Raw genomic sequence first — 18,890 nt, forward strand, 5'->3', positions numbered from 1 at the left:
TGTTGTTTTATTTCGTTTTTCCATCTCCGAAATAATCATTGTAACAAAATTTGTTATGACGTATATATGTGTGGGTCATTCCATACGAAGTGACCACGGAAAAGAATAAACTTGGACACGACCATCACGGATTCGGCTCAAAGCTGGGGGAATTATTCATCTAGGTTCACTATGAAAAAATCCCAATGTTGGTGTCGATTGGAATACCCCCCGCTCTGTGGGACCCCTCTCTGTGTGACAAAGTCAGGCAATTTTTGTTCAAAATTCAATAGATGTAGGACGTCCGCAAAATACTGATAAATGATTTTATATGAAAATAAACCAAGGAATCCAAAAAAATAAAATTTTTAACTGGAAGTGTTGCCAGATAGATAATTTTTCTATTTGAAAACTAAATTTACATTTTTCGGCAAATGCAGCCATTTTTATTTTAAATTTGATAATTTCATCGTGTTCCTTGGGAAATTTCACGTAAGAAACAACTATCATCCCGAGGTAATATGAGCCAATCTCGAGATATAACATTTTTACGAAAATAGTCGTAAACTTCGTAGTTAATTTATTTTATAGTTTATTGCCGTAAGACACCCGAAAAATAAAGATAATAAAGAGAAGAAATAAAGAGATTGGCTCATATTACCACGGGGTGATAAGTGTTACTTACGTAAAATTTTCCGAGAAACACGATGAAATTTTCAAATTTAAAATAAACTAAGCTACATTTGCCGAAAATGCAAATTTAGTTTTAAAATAGAAAAATAATCCATCTGGCAACACTTCTGGTCAAAAATAATATTTTTTCTGGATTCCTTAGTTTATTTTCTTCAAAATTCACTCATCACTATTTTTCGGGAGTCTTACGGCTATAAACTATAAAATAAATTAACTACGAAATTTACGACTATTTTCGTAAAATGTTATATATCGAGATTGGCTCATATTACCTCGGAATGATAGTTGTTTCTTACGTGAAATTTTCCAAGGAACACGATGAAATTATCAAATTTAAAATAAAAATGGGTGCATTTGCCGAAAAATGTAAATTTAGTTTTCAAATACAAAAATAATCTATCTGGCAACACTTCCAGTCAAAAAAATTTTTTTTTGGATTCCTTGGTTTATTTTCTTTTAAAATCATCTATCAGTATTTTGCGGACGTCCTACATCTATGAATTGTAAGAAAAAGAAAAACGGAGTTTTGAACAAAAATTGCCGGACTTTGTCACAAAGAGAGGGGTCCGACAGAGCGGGGGGGTATTTCAATCGACACCAGAATTGGGAATTTTTCATAGTGAACCTAGATAAATAATTCCCCTAGCTTTGAGCCAAATCCGTGATGGTCGTGTCTAAATGGCTTGTACACTTCGTATGGAATGACCCGTATAACAAACGCCGACAAACAGTCTAAAGACAGTTTTTAATTTTTTTCGTCGGCACGTGCATTGTGTACAATTTATTATAATAGAAAACTCTCTAATCTAGTTAGGAGATAATAAAAATTTAAATAAAAAAAATGGCTCGATTATCCGGAAGGTTCGATTATCCGGAGCGAAATGTTTTTCAAAACTCCGGATAATCGAGTCCGACCTGTACTAATAATAAAAAAAAATAACTTTTTTGTGTTAAGAGATAGAAAAATAGTTCATTAAGTAAAGTTGTAGGAGATTGAAAAATATGAAGCTTTGTTGAACAAATGAAAATCCTATCTTTTTTCGGTACAAAGTTATAGAGTAAATCACATGGAACTTACTTGAAAGTTAGTTTTTTGTAGTTAACTTTTGTTAGTTGCATTTTACACGAATGTATTGTTAGGACATACAAAACACACATTTTTGCCTGGGACCATATATCTCCAGGACTTTTCCTTACAAAGTTATATCATATTTGAGCTTATTTTTTTCAATAACTTCAAGAACGTATAGGTTAGAAAGGGGCAAGTGGAATCATGATGTCATTACTTTTCCTTGAAGCTGAAGTACTATAAACTCTTGTAGGCTCCTTTTGTCTCAAAAAAAGAATGCGGCGAACATATGTTACAGTAGGTTTTAATATATCAAATATACCAACTTTTTTGTGTTAAGAGATAGAGAAATGGTTTATTCAGCAAAGTTTTAAAACGTGCAAAAATATGAAACTTTGCTGAACAAAAAAAATCCTGTCTTCATTGGGTACAGAGTTACAGCGTGTATTCTATAAAAGTTACTTAAAAGTTAGTTTTTCATACTTAACTTTTGTAAGTTACATTTTACAAGAAAACGTCGTTCTAAAGAAGCATTTGGACATACAAAACACACGTTTTTGTTGAAGACCACACATCTCCAGGACTTTTCCTTATTGTCTATTATTCATGGGTTGACCTATACATCAGGCTGGCACAAAAAAATCAATGTTGAAAAAGTCCAGGTGCTCAGCCCTCAATTGAAAGATGAGGTTATTTATAGCATTTTTGTAGAACATTTCGACTTTCTAAAGAACTGTTTTCAGGTTGCCCAAACGTGATTTATGAAAAAATGACTTTTTCAAGCTACAAACCCACTCTTTTGCAATTTTTCAAATCTGTTCGATTCCTATATTTTTCCATATATTTTTTCATTTTTGTAGGGTTGTTTTTGAATATTTTGCATGGTTTAGTTTAGCATCGCATTCTATCATTTGACTCATAAAGCCCATTGAACATCAGAAAAAAGTGAATTTTTCTCATAATTTTTAGATAAAACCCTTCAAAAAACATACTATAAAAATTTTTGATCAAAAACTGAAATTATTTTTGCAAAGCGGGATTCAAGACGAAAATTTACATGAAAAAAGATCCTTTATATCTTATCTGGGGGCTTAGATATTGGCGTTTTTACATGTGATGGAAAATTAAGCATTTTTACAAATGCAATGCACTAAAGCTCTTTATCTCCATTGCGCAGTGTTTTATTTTGCCGTTTGTGCGAATAATTTCCTAAATAGTGATTCCAATGTTGATTATAGCCATAGGGTATGTTCGGAGAAGTTTCAGGATATTCAAAAATGCATCTTACAAAGTAGAAAGATGAGCGATCAATTCACCAATGAGTGAGATAAAAAATTTACTTTTTAACCATAATAAGATAGACGCAAGGTGTCTTCGACAAAGTTTTAGGTTATCTTAAAACAAGAAACTTTACCGAAGACATCATGTTTTTATCTCTTACATATTAGGGGCCATCCACATACCACGTGGACAGCTTTGGGGGGGGGGGGTTGGCTAATGTCCACGGTCCATACAATTTTTTCATAATTTGTATGGGCAGTTGTCCACGGATGGGGAGGGGGGGGGTCAAAATCGTTAAAAATCTGTCCACGTGGTATGTGGATGGCCCCTTACGAGAAACATTGAGTTTTCTATTAGAGGGCACTGAAAATCACAATTTTCGTTCTAACTTTTTACGCAGATTTTTCCGAATTTTTAAACCTTCTACTAAGTTATCAGCCTTCAAAAATGCATTTGATTTCTGAACATTGTTATATTCTATTTCCCAATGTAGAACAGTTATTTAACATATTTGTTGAAATGCATAGTTTTCCATCACATGTAAAAATGCCAATATCTCAGCTCTCCGATAAGATATCAAGTATCTTTTTTCATGTAAATTTTCGTCATAAATTCCGCTTTGCTATCAAAATTTCAGTTCTTAATCAAAAATTTTTTTTATTCGTGTTTTGAAGGGTTTTATCTAAAAATTATAAGAAACATTATTTTTTTGTGATGTTTAATGGGCTCTGGGAGTCAAACAACTGAATGCAATGCTAAACAGAACCATGCAAAATATTCAGGAACAACTCCACAAAAATAAAAAAATATATGAGGAAATTTAGGAAACGAACAAATTTAAAAAAAGTGCAAAAGAGTGGGTTTGTAGCATAAAAAAGTCATTTTTTCATAAATCACTTTTGGGCAACCTGAAAACAATTTTTTAGAAAGTCGAAATGATTAACAAAAATGCTATAAATAACATCATCTCTCAATTTAGGGCTGAGCACCTTGACTTTTTCAACATCGATTTTTTTTTTGGTACAGTGTACAGTACATGCACTAACGAAACAACTCATGCAGCATGAATCAAAGTAACTAATGAGTTAGCAGAAAAAAAATAACTCGAACTCTAAAGGCCCGAATACACTCACGGCGTAATGACGCCTCCTCAATACAAATCAGAAGGCGTAATCGCGCCTTCCAGTGGGACCCCTTCCAACCAGAACCTCCTAGCTTTGCTTTCTGGTGAAGAAGGCAGTCGTTCGCCTCCTTCGGCTACGTACTTGACTGCCTTCCTCGTAGACGTATTTTGCCTTCCACACGGTCTTGTGTCGCCTTCTCCTGGCGAAGGCGCTGGCCGTCTTGTATCATGTTCCGCCTGTTGGTGATTCTAGAAGTGTGTTGCTTTATTTTTTCTTCCAACAAACATAAACAAACATGAATTGGGTGGCATGACAGCAAGAAGGTTAGCACACGGCGGAATTCGAGACGGCGTGATTGCGCCTTCCGTGTAGATGAGTGGAAGGTGGTAGATGTTAGAAGGCACCTTAGAAGTTTTGAAGAAGGTACTGACAATTTTCGTCAAAAAGGCGTTGTCACGCCGCGTGTGTATTCGGGCCTTAACCGTGATGGCGAAAACAGTAAATCTACTTCATTCAGAAGTGTGCGCGTTTAAAGAACGATACCCCACCTCTTCAAAAACGGATATCGTGCGACACTTTGTGGACGCCGGGTACGCCCGTTTCGGCAACTATAATATCCTGGCACTATTGGACAAAAATCAAAGCAGCGAAAAAACCGGTTCCGAACGGCCGATGACTCTGAGCGATAAGAAGTAGTGCTGGGACTATCCGGATATCCCACCTCGGATATCGGACAAATATCCAAAATCCGGATCAACCGGATATCCGGATATCGGATAGTCGGATATCCGGATATCCGGATATTGTATCCGAACATAGTTTAATGAGAATTATGTAAATAAATACTTACGAGGGGATGGGGGATTGTGGAAAAAGCCATTTTTCGCGTTACAATTCATTCGAACGGGCCTAAAAGATAGAAAAAAATCCGGATAACCGGCTAGTATATCCGGATATCCGGCTATTCGATTATCCGTATCCGGATATCCGGACATCCGAATAGTATTCGTTTACACATCCGTGATCCGAGCTTCGGATAACCGGATCACGAATATATCCGCTTAAAAGTCCCAGCACTGATAAGAAGCTTTAAAGGATGCTTAAGAGGAAAACAGAGGGAAAAGTGGGTACATCGCTGCGTGCGCTTGGTCGGGAGCTTGGTGCCAGCGGCCAAACTGTGAAAATTACCTGTCGAACATGGAGGCAGGGCACTTCGTATTTTACTTCCTCCACGAAGGAAGTGAGCTGCGAGTTGAAGATCATTTAACACACCAAGTTCCCCAAGAAGGTGCTGCTATAGCTGACAATCAGCGAAAAGGAGATGTCAAAGCCGCTGACTGACCGTGAACGGGGAAATTTATAGTAAGAAGTGTCTGCCGAAAGCTGCGTCGTTCATTAAAAAATACCAAAGGGGCGAAAACGCGGTGTACTGGCTGGATCTGCCGCCGGTCCATTACTCGAAGAAAGCGATGGTGCGATCCCTAGCTGGTCCCATCAAGAGTTTCTGGGAAAAACTGAAGCGTAAGATCTACCCCAACAATTTTGTCACAAAAATTGAAAAATAAAACAAAGAAAGAACTCAAAAACATGCCTAAACGCATGTGTTCGTCCACCATGGCGATCCGGTTAACTACTGGAAGGCCACCCAAGAACCTTCCCTATTCCTTACTACCCACTTGAGAAAATAGTGTGACGACGGCCCTGCTGGTTGCCCCATAAGACTCTATTAAATTTTTATTTTAATCGGATTTTTAGTTTAGAGGTTATGTATCAAAATGAAAAAAATCACGAAACATCATTATCTCAGAAACTACACAACCGATTTTAACAAAATTGGTTTTAAATAAACGGGCTACCCAAAAACCCTTGACTATTGAATATTATAAAGATTGGATATGTGGTTCAGAAGTTATGGAAAGAAACGTGTTCTGGAGACTGTTTAATCTCACTCATGTTTCTCAGAGATGGCTGGAGCGATTTTCATAAAATCAGTGTCAAACGGAAGGTCTACTTTCCCCAAAAGACCCTATTGATTTGTTTTGCAATCGGACTATTACTTTGCCTGTTATGTTTAAAAATGTGAAATCTAGCTAAGAAAAGAAACATATTCCGAAGAATAATCAAACTCACTCACTTTTCTCAGAGATGGTTGAACCGATTTTCACAAATATTAAATGAAAGATCTAGCTGCCTCATAACACCCTATTGAATTTCATTGTAATCGGACTGTAACTTTGTCTGTTGTGTATCAAAATGTGAAAATCACGAAACTTCATTATCTCAAAAACTACACAACCGATTTAAATAATATTGGTACCAAATTCACGGGCTAGTTAAGGGTAAACCAAAGAATTTTATGTTGATAAGGCATGTGATCCGAAAGTTGTGAAAAGAAACATGTAGCGATGACTTTTCAAATTCATTCGTTTTCCCAAAGATGGCTGGACTAATTTCAACAATCTTAGTGTCAAATGAAAGGTTTAATTGCCATTTCATTTAACTATAATCTTCCTTTTATTCCAACCGTTATGTATCAAATTCGGAAAGCAACGAAAGTCTACACCCAACACAAACGGGGAACATTTTGCTACTTTGGTGTAACCTTATATTACTTATTGTGTATTAGACCGCACATTATACACAAAGAGTAATAACCAAAAAATAACAAAAATTATGATGGCCACACGCTTGTATGTGTTTCTGCAGGAGTACATACAGCCAAGAACTGCAATGCATGTGTTAGCAAAACTTCACTCGTTGCATTTGTATTGATGCAACGAGTAGGTTCATTTCTGTCCCTTCATTCACACATAATAAGAATCTCACCCGTCAACCTAAAATGTCTGACACCACTGTTTCGTTCCTCAGTGTTTACTTGAAATTAAAATATGCAATACCGTGAGCCCAGAGCTGCGAATGTTGTTCGGAATGGGCACGAGTTTTGTATTTTCAAACAGGGCCAAATGAGTTTCTATGAAGCACACTCATAGCGTGCTTTAGATAGCTTGCATAAAGGCAAATGTGTTTTTCTCTGACGCAATTTACAAATCGTGATGTGATTCCAAGACGCATTGGAAGTCTTTGAAATCATCAACGTTTGCATACTGTATGACGGGAAAAAATGCTGCTTGGCAACTCTTGTCATATAATTTCTGTATTCCGTATGCGTACAACAAACCAATACACGCATATCGGATGAATTTGAGATCGAAGGAACGGCTTATCTTGCCGTGAGGTAATGTACAGCTCTAAGCAGTGCTGTACATTAACCTGCGGCAGGGGGAGTCGCCCTCGGAGCGCATGTACAACATATGCCACGGTGTTGTTTCTTGACTGGAGATGGAAAGGGAGCGTTTTTCGCCAGAGAAAATTTTGCATGTGGTTGAAACACGTCCGTTATTAGTTAGTCGTACTCCCGTAACACGTGCTCAATATATGACAGTATGTGTTGTTACTCGACTGGAGATGTACTTTATTGCTTTTTAAGTAACAGATATGTTACCTAAAGAGTCATTTCACGTTATTGCTAATTAAGTAATACGGAAAGACTTTGCGTGTATTAACTCAAAGATAACACGACTTATTTGAACATAACTACGGGCTGTTTCTCAAACGTACAAATAACAAATTTCATAACAATTTGATACGTGGTTAAAAAGTTATGGAAAAAAAACGAAATTAAATAATCAAAAGATATTGTACTATTATGCTCGTGATTAAAGTCTTTGAAATTAGGAGTAATTTTTTCATTTCGATATTTCTTTAGCACTTCAAATACAACATCATACAACATCAACATTCTAGGACCCAAAGAGTGAATATACCTTTATTGGATTAAACTTGGCAATGAAAGGTTGTTTCCCAGAAATTATAAGTCGCAAAATCAGATTTCAAAATGGAGTATGGAGTTGATTCCCGGCCTGTAAGCATTATCCCGGTTCCTGAAAAAGCCACATTGGGTAACGAAACTTCATCAAGGAAAATTTTTCTATTATAAAAAGTTGAATCTCAAATGATATATAGTCGAGTACGACCTTTATATGAGTACAGTGACGTTTCGATCATACCAGGAACAAAAAAAAACGCATATATTCAAAACATATTTATTTCATGTTACTTCCAAAATGTTCGATATAGTTATAAGCATAACTACAATAATTGGCTACCAGAAATTCGCTATTAAGAGTGAAAAATAAATCCAGCAGGAGTATCAAGGTGTATTTGTTTTCTATTAATTGGAGGTTTCCTGTAAATTTATTCAAACAAATAATAAGTTCGAAGGGGAAGGCTGGGTCAGACCGCTAGGTGGATTAATGTTGGGTTTTGGGCAAGGCAATTTAAAAAGGCAGAACAGAGAAAAATTTTCATTTACTTTTGTTTTTACCTAAAATTGTATATGAGGAAAAAGAAGTCATAATAAAAAAATAAAATGGCAATCTTAATAATGCTGAAAAAACAAAATCACTGTAGCAATGGCACACTCATAATCTCACTTCAATTTCAAACAAAAGTCGTAAACCCAAGCTCAGCTGGTTGAAAATGCCGAAACTCCATCGTTGTTGAGTGAAACTCCGACATCGCCACGGAGCAGAATGACACTAAAAATCTATTGGTTTGCACATGTTGTCAAGTCTTTGGCAAGATAAAATCTCCATAAAGCATGTGGCTCAACAGAAAAGTTTCTTCTACCGAAGCGCATGCAACATATCTAGTTTTAAGTTTCCACAGTTCCACCCGACAATCTCGACTCTGTTATGCTAATGTTTGTTCGATACCACTTGTCCTGCATAATTTTGTCTCTGCGCCGCCCATGCCACAGCATGTGCAGTTTATTTTTCCAGGGTTTTACACTAGAAACCAAAAAAACCTGGCCGGAAATCTGTGCCAGAAAACTTTGTCGGAGATGTTTTTTCGATGTTGGAAACTTAACGAAAGAAGAAAGCTCGATATAGAGGAAAGCCCTGTTTTTCCTCCTACAGGTCATCGCTGTATCGCTTTTACTTGGCTCACATTTAACAGAATACAATTGGGGGGTGATATGCATGAGGTGAACCCGAAAAGGGGCCGCAATAAATCTTCGATTCAAAAATCACGATTCATGATATGCGAGACACAAGTCCAGTTTGAAAGAGGCTTACAGTTTGAGATTTCCCTTGGCTGCCAGTGGATAGGCGACTTTCGGTGGGCCCGAAAGCTCGGTGACAGCTGCCACCGGAAATAGTATATTGGGATGGGATACTCCGCACAGCGTTGATCCCTCCGACAGTAGATAGGCCACTTGGCTGAGCGAGGCACCGTCTGAAAGTAGAACGCCAGGAAGAGGAACAACAAATTGAGAAGATTAATGGTTAGTTACCTAGGTCGAATTGATGCGGACATGGAAAGTTGATCACCGCAATTCAATGCACCGAATGCCGCACTGATAATTAAACAAAAGAGACTCGAGCTAAAGCTTTGGTGGCTTCAGGAGTAAGGTGACTCTAAAGTTCGTTTGCTTGCCAGGTCAGTGCAACAATTTTACATCGTTTTAAATCTATGGCTATGCCTGCTCTAGGGCTCAAACAATAAACACCGCAATCTGCATGGTAACCGCCTATAACTTACCGACAACAGTTTTGATAAGGACGTCTCTTGTCTCGCCGAGGGGATGATGTAGAACACCGTAGAAGATTCGTCCGTAGGTTCCCTCCTGCGCCAGCTGCTGGCAGATTATGGTGTCCGGAGAGACGGCAATCCGCCGGAGCTTGTCCTTTGGGTTAGAGCTATTGCTATGGATACTTCGGGCTGGAGTCGATAGGCTGTACACCTGCAACAACAACGGGAGACAAACGGAATTGGAGAGAAATCAGATAAGTGCATTTGATGGCATGGTCAGTATGTGTTTGTGTGCACCCGGCTTGTGGGAGAAATCGAGTTTCCCCCTCATTCACGGGCTAAATCCGAACGTCGGCTGAGAATGGATTTTTGTCCAAGTGTAATCTATCAATTTCGGTCCTCGCCCTCTCAATGGCTGGACCCTTGAGACTGATTGCACGATGGCAATTGCTTGTCGGCGAGTTTCTGAGGGATCATGTTTCCAAGAGAAATGCAATTCTCTGTAAATGAATAGCGTGAAGCTGAATAGGCTTTCAAAGGTTAATTAAATCAAGTATAATTGATATGGGAATAGTTTTTCGTATATGGCATTCGCAAAATAGTCCGGAGGGGATCATAACTGGAGGAACCCTGCAACAAGATTTTTAATATCTAAACTGACTAAATGATGTATGCTTCCGAAAAATTCATTTAGAATGGTTTTGTATTGATATTTTACTGTTAGTAAATGCGATTTGTCAGGTGGTATTTTAGTTCTATCGTTTTTTTACCATTTCAACTTGTTACCTGCATAAATATCAATTCAATAATTTTGTTTCAGAAGAATAAGACGAGTTTATCGTACAATTCAAAGTCCCGCGAATAAAAAAAAATGCAAATTTTTAGTGTAGATTTTACAAAGTACTCTTCGTGAAATAATTGTAAACATGTAGAACGTACTAGTGTGGAGACGCATAGTCGTTTTAGAAAAAGTACGCCTAACTTAATAGGAATGGATACGTTTTTGTTCGGGAAACTTTTTTTTTCAAGTGTCCATTTTGTAATGGCCTGAAGAATTTTGCGTAAAGAAATTAGTTTAGTCTACACATCCACGACATTTCATTTAATTCTAAGAAGGTTCTACCAGCCCCAGTGGTGAACAATAAATACAATTATAAATAGTGTCGCTATCACGGTAGGTAAACAAAAACATTTTGTGTTTCTATCAGTGCTGGGCACCATTTCGCTAATTCGCTAATTCGCTAATAAGCGACGCTAAAATGCAGTTAGCGATTTAGCTATTTCGTTAATTTTTGAGCTGGTTGGCGAAACTGTTAGCGTCGCTAAAATTTTGGCCTTCGAAACGCTAATCGATAATTCGCTAAATTTTGCAGAGAAGCGACAATAGAAATATTTAGAAAAACTGTGAATTGCTGATGGCGTACGTAAAATGCTTCGAAAGTTGAACATACTTTACTGCGAAAGTTACTTTTGTCAATTTTTTTACCCTAGAATGGAGTTCAAGTTATCGTACAAGCCAAAGGAGCATTTTGAAGAACAAGCACAAGAACTTTGGTAAATTGCAATGCGCTTGAAATTATGACAACTTTGGTTCTACTTTTTCGATTCAGGTAATAATTGAATTTTTATGAAAACATTCCTAAGAGTATCTATTTTCAATGCAAGCTAAATAACTTTTGTTATTCTTGTAATTGTTTTCGTTTGTTTAACCAGAACAGATCAAAGTGGTCCAAATCTTACAAAACACGAGCAATAAATATAGCGATATGACTATTTACATATTAAAAAGTCAGCGATTAGCGATTAGCGAAAGTTCCGCTAATGTGGGTTTAGCGTTTAGCGTTTAGCGATTATCGAGCTAAAATTTCCGGTTAGCGACTTAGTGATTAGCGTCGCTAAATTTTCGGTTAGCGGTGCCCACCACTGGTTTCTATGTTGGTTTTAATTAGGAGTACTTTTCAAAGAAACCTCCGTTGTTGGTATGCCCTTAAATAACAGACTTCAATACAATTTTAGTTGATATTTGCGTTGATTATAATTGGTTTTGGTGAATTTTTTGTCTGTGGCTCGAATCATTTTATTATGCCTAATAAAACTATAATCTTTGAATAGGGTGGTTTACCGGTAAAACAAAAACCGATAAAACCGGTAAATTCTATATTTTTTTTAATCCAGCTTTCCACAAGCGGTAATGGCGGACAGTGCACGCAGCCCATTTTGACGTTTTCTGTAGGTCGGGTAACATAAAATTTTTGCAACGTAACATAGCAACTTTAATAAACAGTTTTGTTTATCATGATCCGCGCATGCGCACAACGGAATTAAAATAACAAAACGCCCATTGTTTGTTGAAGTTACTACGCTACGTTACGATGTTGTGATATTTTCTACTCCGTTACTGCGATTGAAAATTCCCTGACCTACAGAAAACGTCAAAAAGGGCTGCGTGCACTATCCGCCATAGATCATTGCACGATGACGTCGAAAAACAAGAAGAAGAAAGAGATTTGACAGTTGTCGCGAGTTTGTTTACATAGAAAAATTTTCGGCCCGAATAAAAAAGCGGAAGTTTCTTGTTAAAAATTGCGTTTCCAAAAATAAACCAAAAAATCACAGTAAAGAATTCGCATAGGCGGAGAATTTTCCCATCTTTATCGTACTCGTATCATTCATTTTCACTCCGATCACATAAAAAGTGAATAGAACACCTTGTAAACAAACCCGTGGGAAGTGTCAGAAAAGTGAGGTTATTTTTCGTTTGCAATGATCTATTATTTATTTATTTATTTATTAAAATTCACTAATTGACGCAAGGCATACGTCTTTTTGCTAGTCAAATTACGGTGGGACAAAGTTGTACAATAGTATTATTCTATCATTACGCTACAGTACAATTTTTTCCTTAAAATTATTATCATAATATAAACATTAGTTATTAAAATATAATAAGCAGTCTTTTTTAAACATTGCCTCCGACGTTCTTCGTTTTAATTGCGTGGGTAAATTATTCCAGAGAACCACACTTCTCACATAAAAAGAGTTTCCGTAGGATGTTGTTCTGTGCGGAGGAACTACGAAATTATTAGTTCTGCTGCTACGAGATGGAACAAGCTTTTCAAATAGGTATTTCGGGGAACGCTTCGTTACAATTTTGTGCAGAAACAAACATGCTCGCATATCATAAAATTGTTGAAAAGGGCATCCAATCAAATTTTTCTGTAAATGCCGCACTGACGTAAATAGATTTATATTATAGACATAACGTATACAGCTATTTAGGGCCACTTCAAGTTTCATCAGTAGTGCTCTGCTCATTCCCATATATATCACATCACCGAACAAAAAGTGAGGATAGACGAGTGACTTAAGAAGTTGCAATTTGGTATGGATTGGTAGTTCTGATTCAGTAGTTCTAAGCGTCCTGAGACACGAATATATTTAATATATTACCGCTCGTGGAAAGCTGGATACCGAAATACCAATATAAGAGAGGCGAGAAAACTAGTATTTTCGGTATTTTTCTCAAAATTAAAAAAAAAACTTGTCACAATAATCATAAATCATTATAAGGCCAATGAATGCTACCCACTTGATAGGCGTTACAAATCACATGAAGGTGTGTATAGTAAATACATTTAGACAGAAGCAACATTGATTATTAATTTGCTCTTACCTATTAATCAACTTTTGTTTGTTCTGCTTGGATTCAGACGATGTGTTTGTGTGTATCGATAATATGTCAGAAACTTCATATCAATAAAGCAAAACATTTATTTTCTAAGTAGAACAGCTGATTTCTTTACACACTCATACTTACAGAACCAATTCATGAATTTTGAACCTACCAGTTCAAGTATGAAGCAGTAAGAAGCAGTAAAAACAATTATGTCCGCGAAAAACGCAAGTCATCATTCGTTTTGTGCTTTTTGAAGGTAAAACTAAAATAATAATATATGATTATGAATTTTGATTAGATTTTTTTTGTGTTTGGCGTTCCCGTGTGCATTTTACAGGTTGCATATAGTTTTAGACAAGTTGCTCCTGATACAAAGTGTTTACAGGATGAAATAATCAATCAATGATGAATTTCAGCACTGCTCCTTTAAAAAATGAAATTTAATTAGCTGTAGCATGGTTAAAGCTTTGTCGCCCAAACTGCAGCGGATTTTTTTAGAAATGATTCTAGCTGAGAAAAATACTTTCAGAGGTTCAACTTAACTTGGACGACCTGTTTAAAGAGCATCGAACAGAATATAGAAGTATTTACCTTCGATTCTTTCGGATTCGTAAAATGTAAATTCTTGTTTGACCGTCATTTCATTTTCTTCTTAATTCATTTACTCTTCTCAACAGTTTTAAATATTGTTTCTCTAAGAATTTTAAAGTTATTCACTCATGTAAAACTAAGTATGGCCATGTGAAAGAAAATTGAAATAAAAATCTGCATGTTGTTTTGGTAATATTAGTTCCGAAATTGATCATAACACTGAATTCTTTGTAACTAGATCATATAGCACAGAAGATCAAAATAATGGTCGCAATGGTCCGAATCTTACAAAAAAAAACCTGGATCGTAATGAAACATAGGTACTAGGGTGGGGAATCGTTATATGGAAAAACCGAAACTTGATAACAGAAAGCCAGAACCAAGATTTTTTCTGTTCTAATCGGGGCCCCAAACAATCCTAAATTTATCGGAAGTCGATTGGTTTTGTCTTCGCTTGGCGCATTGCATTTCAAATTTATATGGAGATTTGTATGGAAAAACAAACTATTTTGCATTTTCCATTCTAATGAGCTCAAAATGGCCCAAACCATAGGTTTAAAGACATCGGATGGTAGGTTTTTTGATGCCTAACAACTTGGCCGAAGACACTAAAGGGCTAGGGTGTCCCAAAAAAGTATTAGAGCTGTTCAAAGTTGATTATGTCAAAATTTATGTTGCAAATCATTTTTTCTGCCAACACTGCCAGTGTACCGGCGTCAGTCAGATTTCCATCTGAAGTAACCTCTGAAACACGTTGTAGACTCTACCTACGCCTAGAAGATTGACCTAAAGTTGTTTGCTTGATCCAGTTGAGTGTATAAACTCGTTACGACAGGTTACTTCTGATGGGAATCCAACTGACACCGGTGCATTGGTAATGTTGGCAGAAAACAAGATTTTCTGCATTTAAATCGACATACTCAACTTTTAACAGCTATAGCTCTTTTCAGGGACATTCTAGCTCTTCAGTGTCTTCTGCAAAGTTGTTCGGCATCTAAAATACTATATTTTAACATAATGTAGTGCATTATTAGAGCATTATCGAGCTTTCTAGAAAGGTAAATGCAAAAAAGTAGGTTTTCCTATATACATTTTCATACAAATTTGAAATGGAATGCGCCAAGCGGAAACAAAACCAATCGACTCCCGGCAAGTTTAGGGTTGTGTGGGGCCCCAAAAAAAACCAAAAAACTTGGTTCTGGAAAATCGATCATTTTTCCCCACCCTAATAGGTACTCATAAATGCAAAACCTAATTATGCAGCGACACGTTCATAGGTGCAACCTGAGACGCTGAGACGAGTCGCCCCTAGTTTATATTAATCCGAAAAAAAATAAAAATACCGGTTTTTGACTGGTTTCTATTTTTATTAATACCGAAAAACCGGCTTTTCGAAAAGTCGGTAATACCGACCACTCTACTCTTGAATATTAAAGTACTTTCGGAAGAATCCTAAGCGCCCCGGATAAGTTATATTGTTCATTCGTTACGTCATATATATTCTAATTTTGCGTAGCTAATTCAGATAAACATGACCACGAATAATCAGCCTTGGGAACATGTGAGGAAAAAGAACAGATTGTTTTTAATTGTGAAATGACATTGATTTCTGCGAACTGCGAAAGTTTCAATCGTCATGTGATAATAACGCTTTCAACCGTAGCAACCGTATTTTTTCGACTTTGAGGGTTAGATGAGCCGAAGGACAAGTGACAATGACAGCTCCCTTTGAGCTTGAAACAAACTGCCAGTATGTGTCGTACTCGAAAATAGCGAAAATCGTTCGAATCGAGCTGCACAATGCCACCCCTGGCTGAGGTCAACAATGGTTGGACAGCGGTTGAGTGCTCTCTGCTCGCTAAGTGTTCATCGGCAGATGGTTAACAACAATCGTAAAAAAATTACTGAATTAGCGCTGGAGCGATTTGTGGAGGATAAAGGGAAGATGGTTTTTGGTTTACGACATTGTTATTGTGATCTTCTACGGTAGGTTTAGTGTAAATTAAATTACAGTTTAGTTTATTTAAGTGTTGATAAAAAAGAAATTTAGTGTTGATCACTAATATGTCCAAAGGTTTAAAAGAATTCAAGAGTTTTTACTAAAGAACATCTATTTCTATTCGAAGTTGGACAAAGAACAATCAAATTTTCCACTCTGATGTCAAGGATAACTTTTCACTGGTTGCCTTAATGTTACAATCACTAAGTACTAGTATTTATTTATGTTTTTCAAAATACCATTTTCTACTTCTAAAATTTTGAAGAACTTGCCCCCCACTTTTTGAAATTCTGGCTACGCCCATGCTCCACATGCCGTATTTTACATCGAATATCGATAAAAACATGAGTGAACAGGAAACTGGTGTGTATAAATAATTATTAGTGTGGTGATTTTCGCGCATAATTACATTCCAAAATAGGAGATAAAAGTAGAATTTTCAGATGAAGTTATTTTTTTGAACTCAGAAGTTTATGCTTGGTTCTTGGTTTTCCATTTTTTATGTTTAGGTTGAAAAATACTTGCTTACTTATTTTGCTTTGCTGGCCAACCAACCGTTTACCGGTACTAGGGATAAACGAATTAGAGATTACATTTACTATCTTAGCAACTCGTGATTCATGTGCCTGCGCCACACTCTATCTTCCAATTAAGTTGGAGGGCGCATCCCACTGCTGCAACCTATCTAACGTTACGAACGCGACTGATATCTCGCCAGCTATCCGCACGTATGATTTAGATTCATCCAGCGTCATACGACATAGCATAATTAGTTTCGTCGGGAAATCATGTTTCAGCATAATCCGCCAGAGCTCGTTTCTTTTCACTGAGTCGTATGCCGCCTTGAATACCACAAAAGATCAAAATAATGGTCGCAATGGTCCAAATCTTATAAAAAAAAAAAATGCCGCCTTGAGTTCTAAAAACAGATGGTGAGTCTGCAAGTTACATTCCCGGAACTTATCGAGAGTCTGTCGCAGGATGAAAACTTGATCCGTAGAGGGACGCCGCTATCGAACACTAGTCTAGTATTCACCGACAAAATCCACTTGATGACATCAATCTGTAGAACAGGGTTCGAGAGAACACTTTATATACGGAGTTAAGCAACGTAATGCTTCGATAGTTGCCTTATAGTCCTTGTAGATTGGGCATATGAGGCCTTCTAACCAGTCGGCATTTCTTCATCCACCCAGATCCTCAGTATGATCTGGTGGATCGCATAATACAGCCGCTCACTTCGCGCTTTTGGAAGTTCGGCCGAGACATCATCCTGCTCAGCGACCTTGCCGTTTTTAGCTCACTCATCGTCTTTTTAACCTCCTCCTGTGTTGGTGGCTCCACAGCTTGTTATGCTCATCCTGCTCCCCACCGTTCAATAGCACTTGAAGGAGCACCATATAGCTGACTGCAATCGTTGGATTATCCGTAAGCAGGTTGTCGTCCTAATACCTTTCAATGGCAGGGCGTAAAAATTTCTCCCTTCCAACCAATGCCTTTGCATCTCCGATGACAACTTTTCGTCGAGCTTTGGGCACTCGTCATAGATTCAAGCTTTTCGGAGAACTCATCTTTGACGTCATCGGATTTTTCGCTTGTCGGTGCATAGGTGTTGATTAATCTGTAGTTTAAGAATATGCCCTTAACTCTTATCATGCATATACGGTAATCTACGGGCCTTCCCCGGATGACTCTTGTTTTTTGATTCCTCAGCAATACGAATTTGACGCTCCGTCAGCTTTGTCGCCACTGTAGTAGATGTACTATTTGTAAGAGGTGCGTGCAATAGAGTCTAATGCACAAAATTCCCTTTCTCTGAAATATGTGCCACCAAAAATATGAGTGCCTAAAAGTCGCGAACTGTGAAGCGAATATGGAATCTAATACGGAAACACATAAAAGAAATGCCAGAGGTTCGAACGATTTGCTACGTTCCGAAATGCAAGCAACAGTATACACCGGGAATATCTTTCGATGCATTTGTTTCTAAGGACGATATAAAACGATTTCATGCATGGATTGAAGTAGTTCTATTAAAAGAGCCAACCAACACATCTCGCGTGCGCAGTCTTACTTCAGCGTCCGAGACTTTACCATGTAAGTATGAGTGTGTTAATAGCTTGATATCCAAATAAAGGGTGATTTTTTCAGAATTTGGTTTTTCTTTAATAAGAAAACGCATAAAAAATACAAAACTGTATGAAATCTTCATTTGAACCGATAAATTCGTTAATAACATTTACTTTTTAAAGATAATTTCATTCAAATGTTAGCCACGGCTACGTTTTAAATGGTCCATACGAAAAGTTCAATTTTGGGTTACTTTTTCAAGCATTTCGGCTGGTATCTCGTGAATAACGCGTGTAATGTTGTCTTTCAAGGGTGGAATTGTTTGGATTATCCGCATAGACGAGAGACTTAACGTAGCCCCACAAAAAATAATTTATCGGTGTTAAATCGCATGATCTAGGCGGCCAATTCACCGGTCCATTTCGTGAAATGAATTGCTCCCGAGCTCATTCCGCAATATGTCCATCGATTCGCGCGATGTGTAGCACGTTGCTCCGTCTTGCTGAAACCACATGTCAACAAGACCCAGCTCTCCCATTGCCGGCAAAAAAAATTAGAAATCATCGCGCGATAGCGAGCGCCATTGACCGTAACGTTGCGATTTTGATCATTTTTGAAGAAGTACGGACCAATGATGCCTCCAGCGTGTAGACCGCACCAAACCGTGCATTTTTCTGGGTGTATTAGCGATTCTTGTATTGCTTCTGGTTGCTCTTCGATCCAAATGCGGCAATTTTGCTCACTAACATACCCATTTAACCAGAAATGAGCTTCGTCACTGAGCACAATTTTTCGGTAAAAAAGTGGATTTTC

General features: G+C 37.3%; 1 protein-coding gene across 7 annotated transcripts in view; it reads right to left on the reverse strand.

Annotated features, from left to right (window-relative positions):
- The window catches only part of LOC129725075 (tyrosine-protein kinase Drl), a 516,531-nt gene that overhangs the window by 54,988 nt on the left and 442,653 nt on the right, over positions 1 to 18,890 (reverse strand). For all 7 annotated transcript variants that reach the window (XM_055680488.1, XM_055680486.1, XM_055680485.1 and 4 more), the window contains exons 8-9: positions 9,751 to 9,952; positions 9,285 to 9,444 (exon numbers count right to left, since the gene is read on the reverse strand). In XM_055680488.1, coding sequence (XP_055536463.1) covers positions 9,285 to 9,444; positions 9,751 to 9,952 — 362 coding nt within the window. The remainder of the gene's footprint in view (positions 1 to 9,284; positions 9,445 to 9,750; positions 9,953 to 18,890) is intronic.

Source organism: Wyeomyia smithii, chromosome 2 (genome assembly GCF_029784165.1).
Source record: "Wyeomyia smithii strain HCP4-BCI-WySm-NY-G18 chromosome 2, ASM2978416v1, whole genome shotgun sequence".
NCBI lineage: Eukaryota > Metazoa > Arthropoda > Insecta > Diptera > Culicidae > Wyeomyia > Wyeomyia smithii.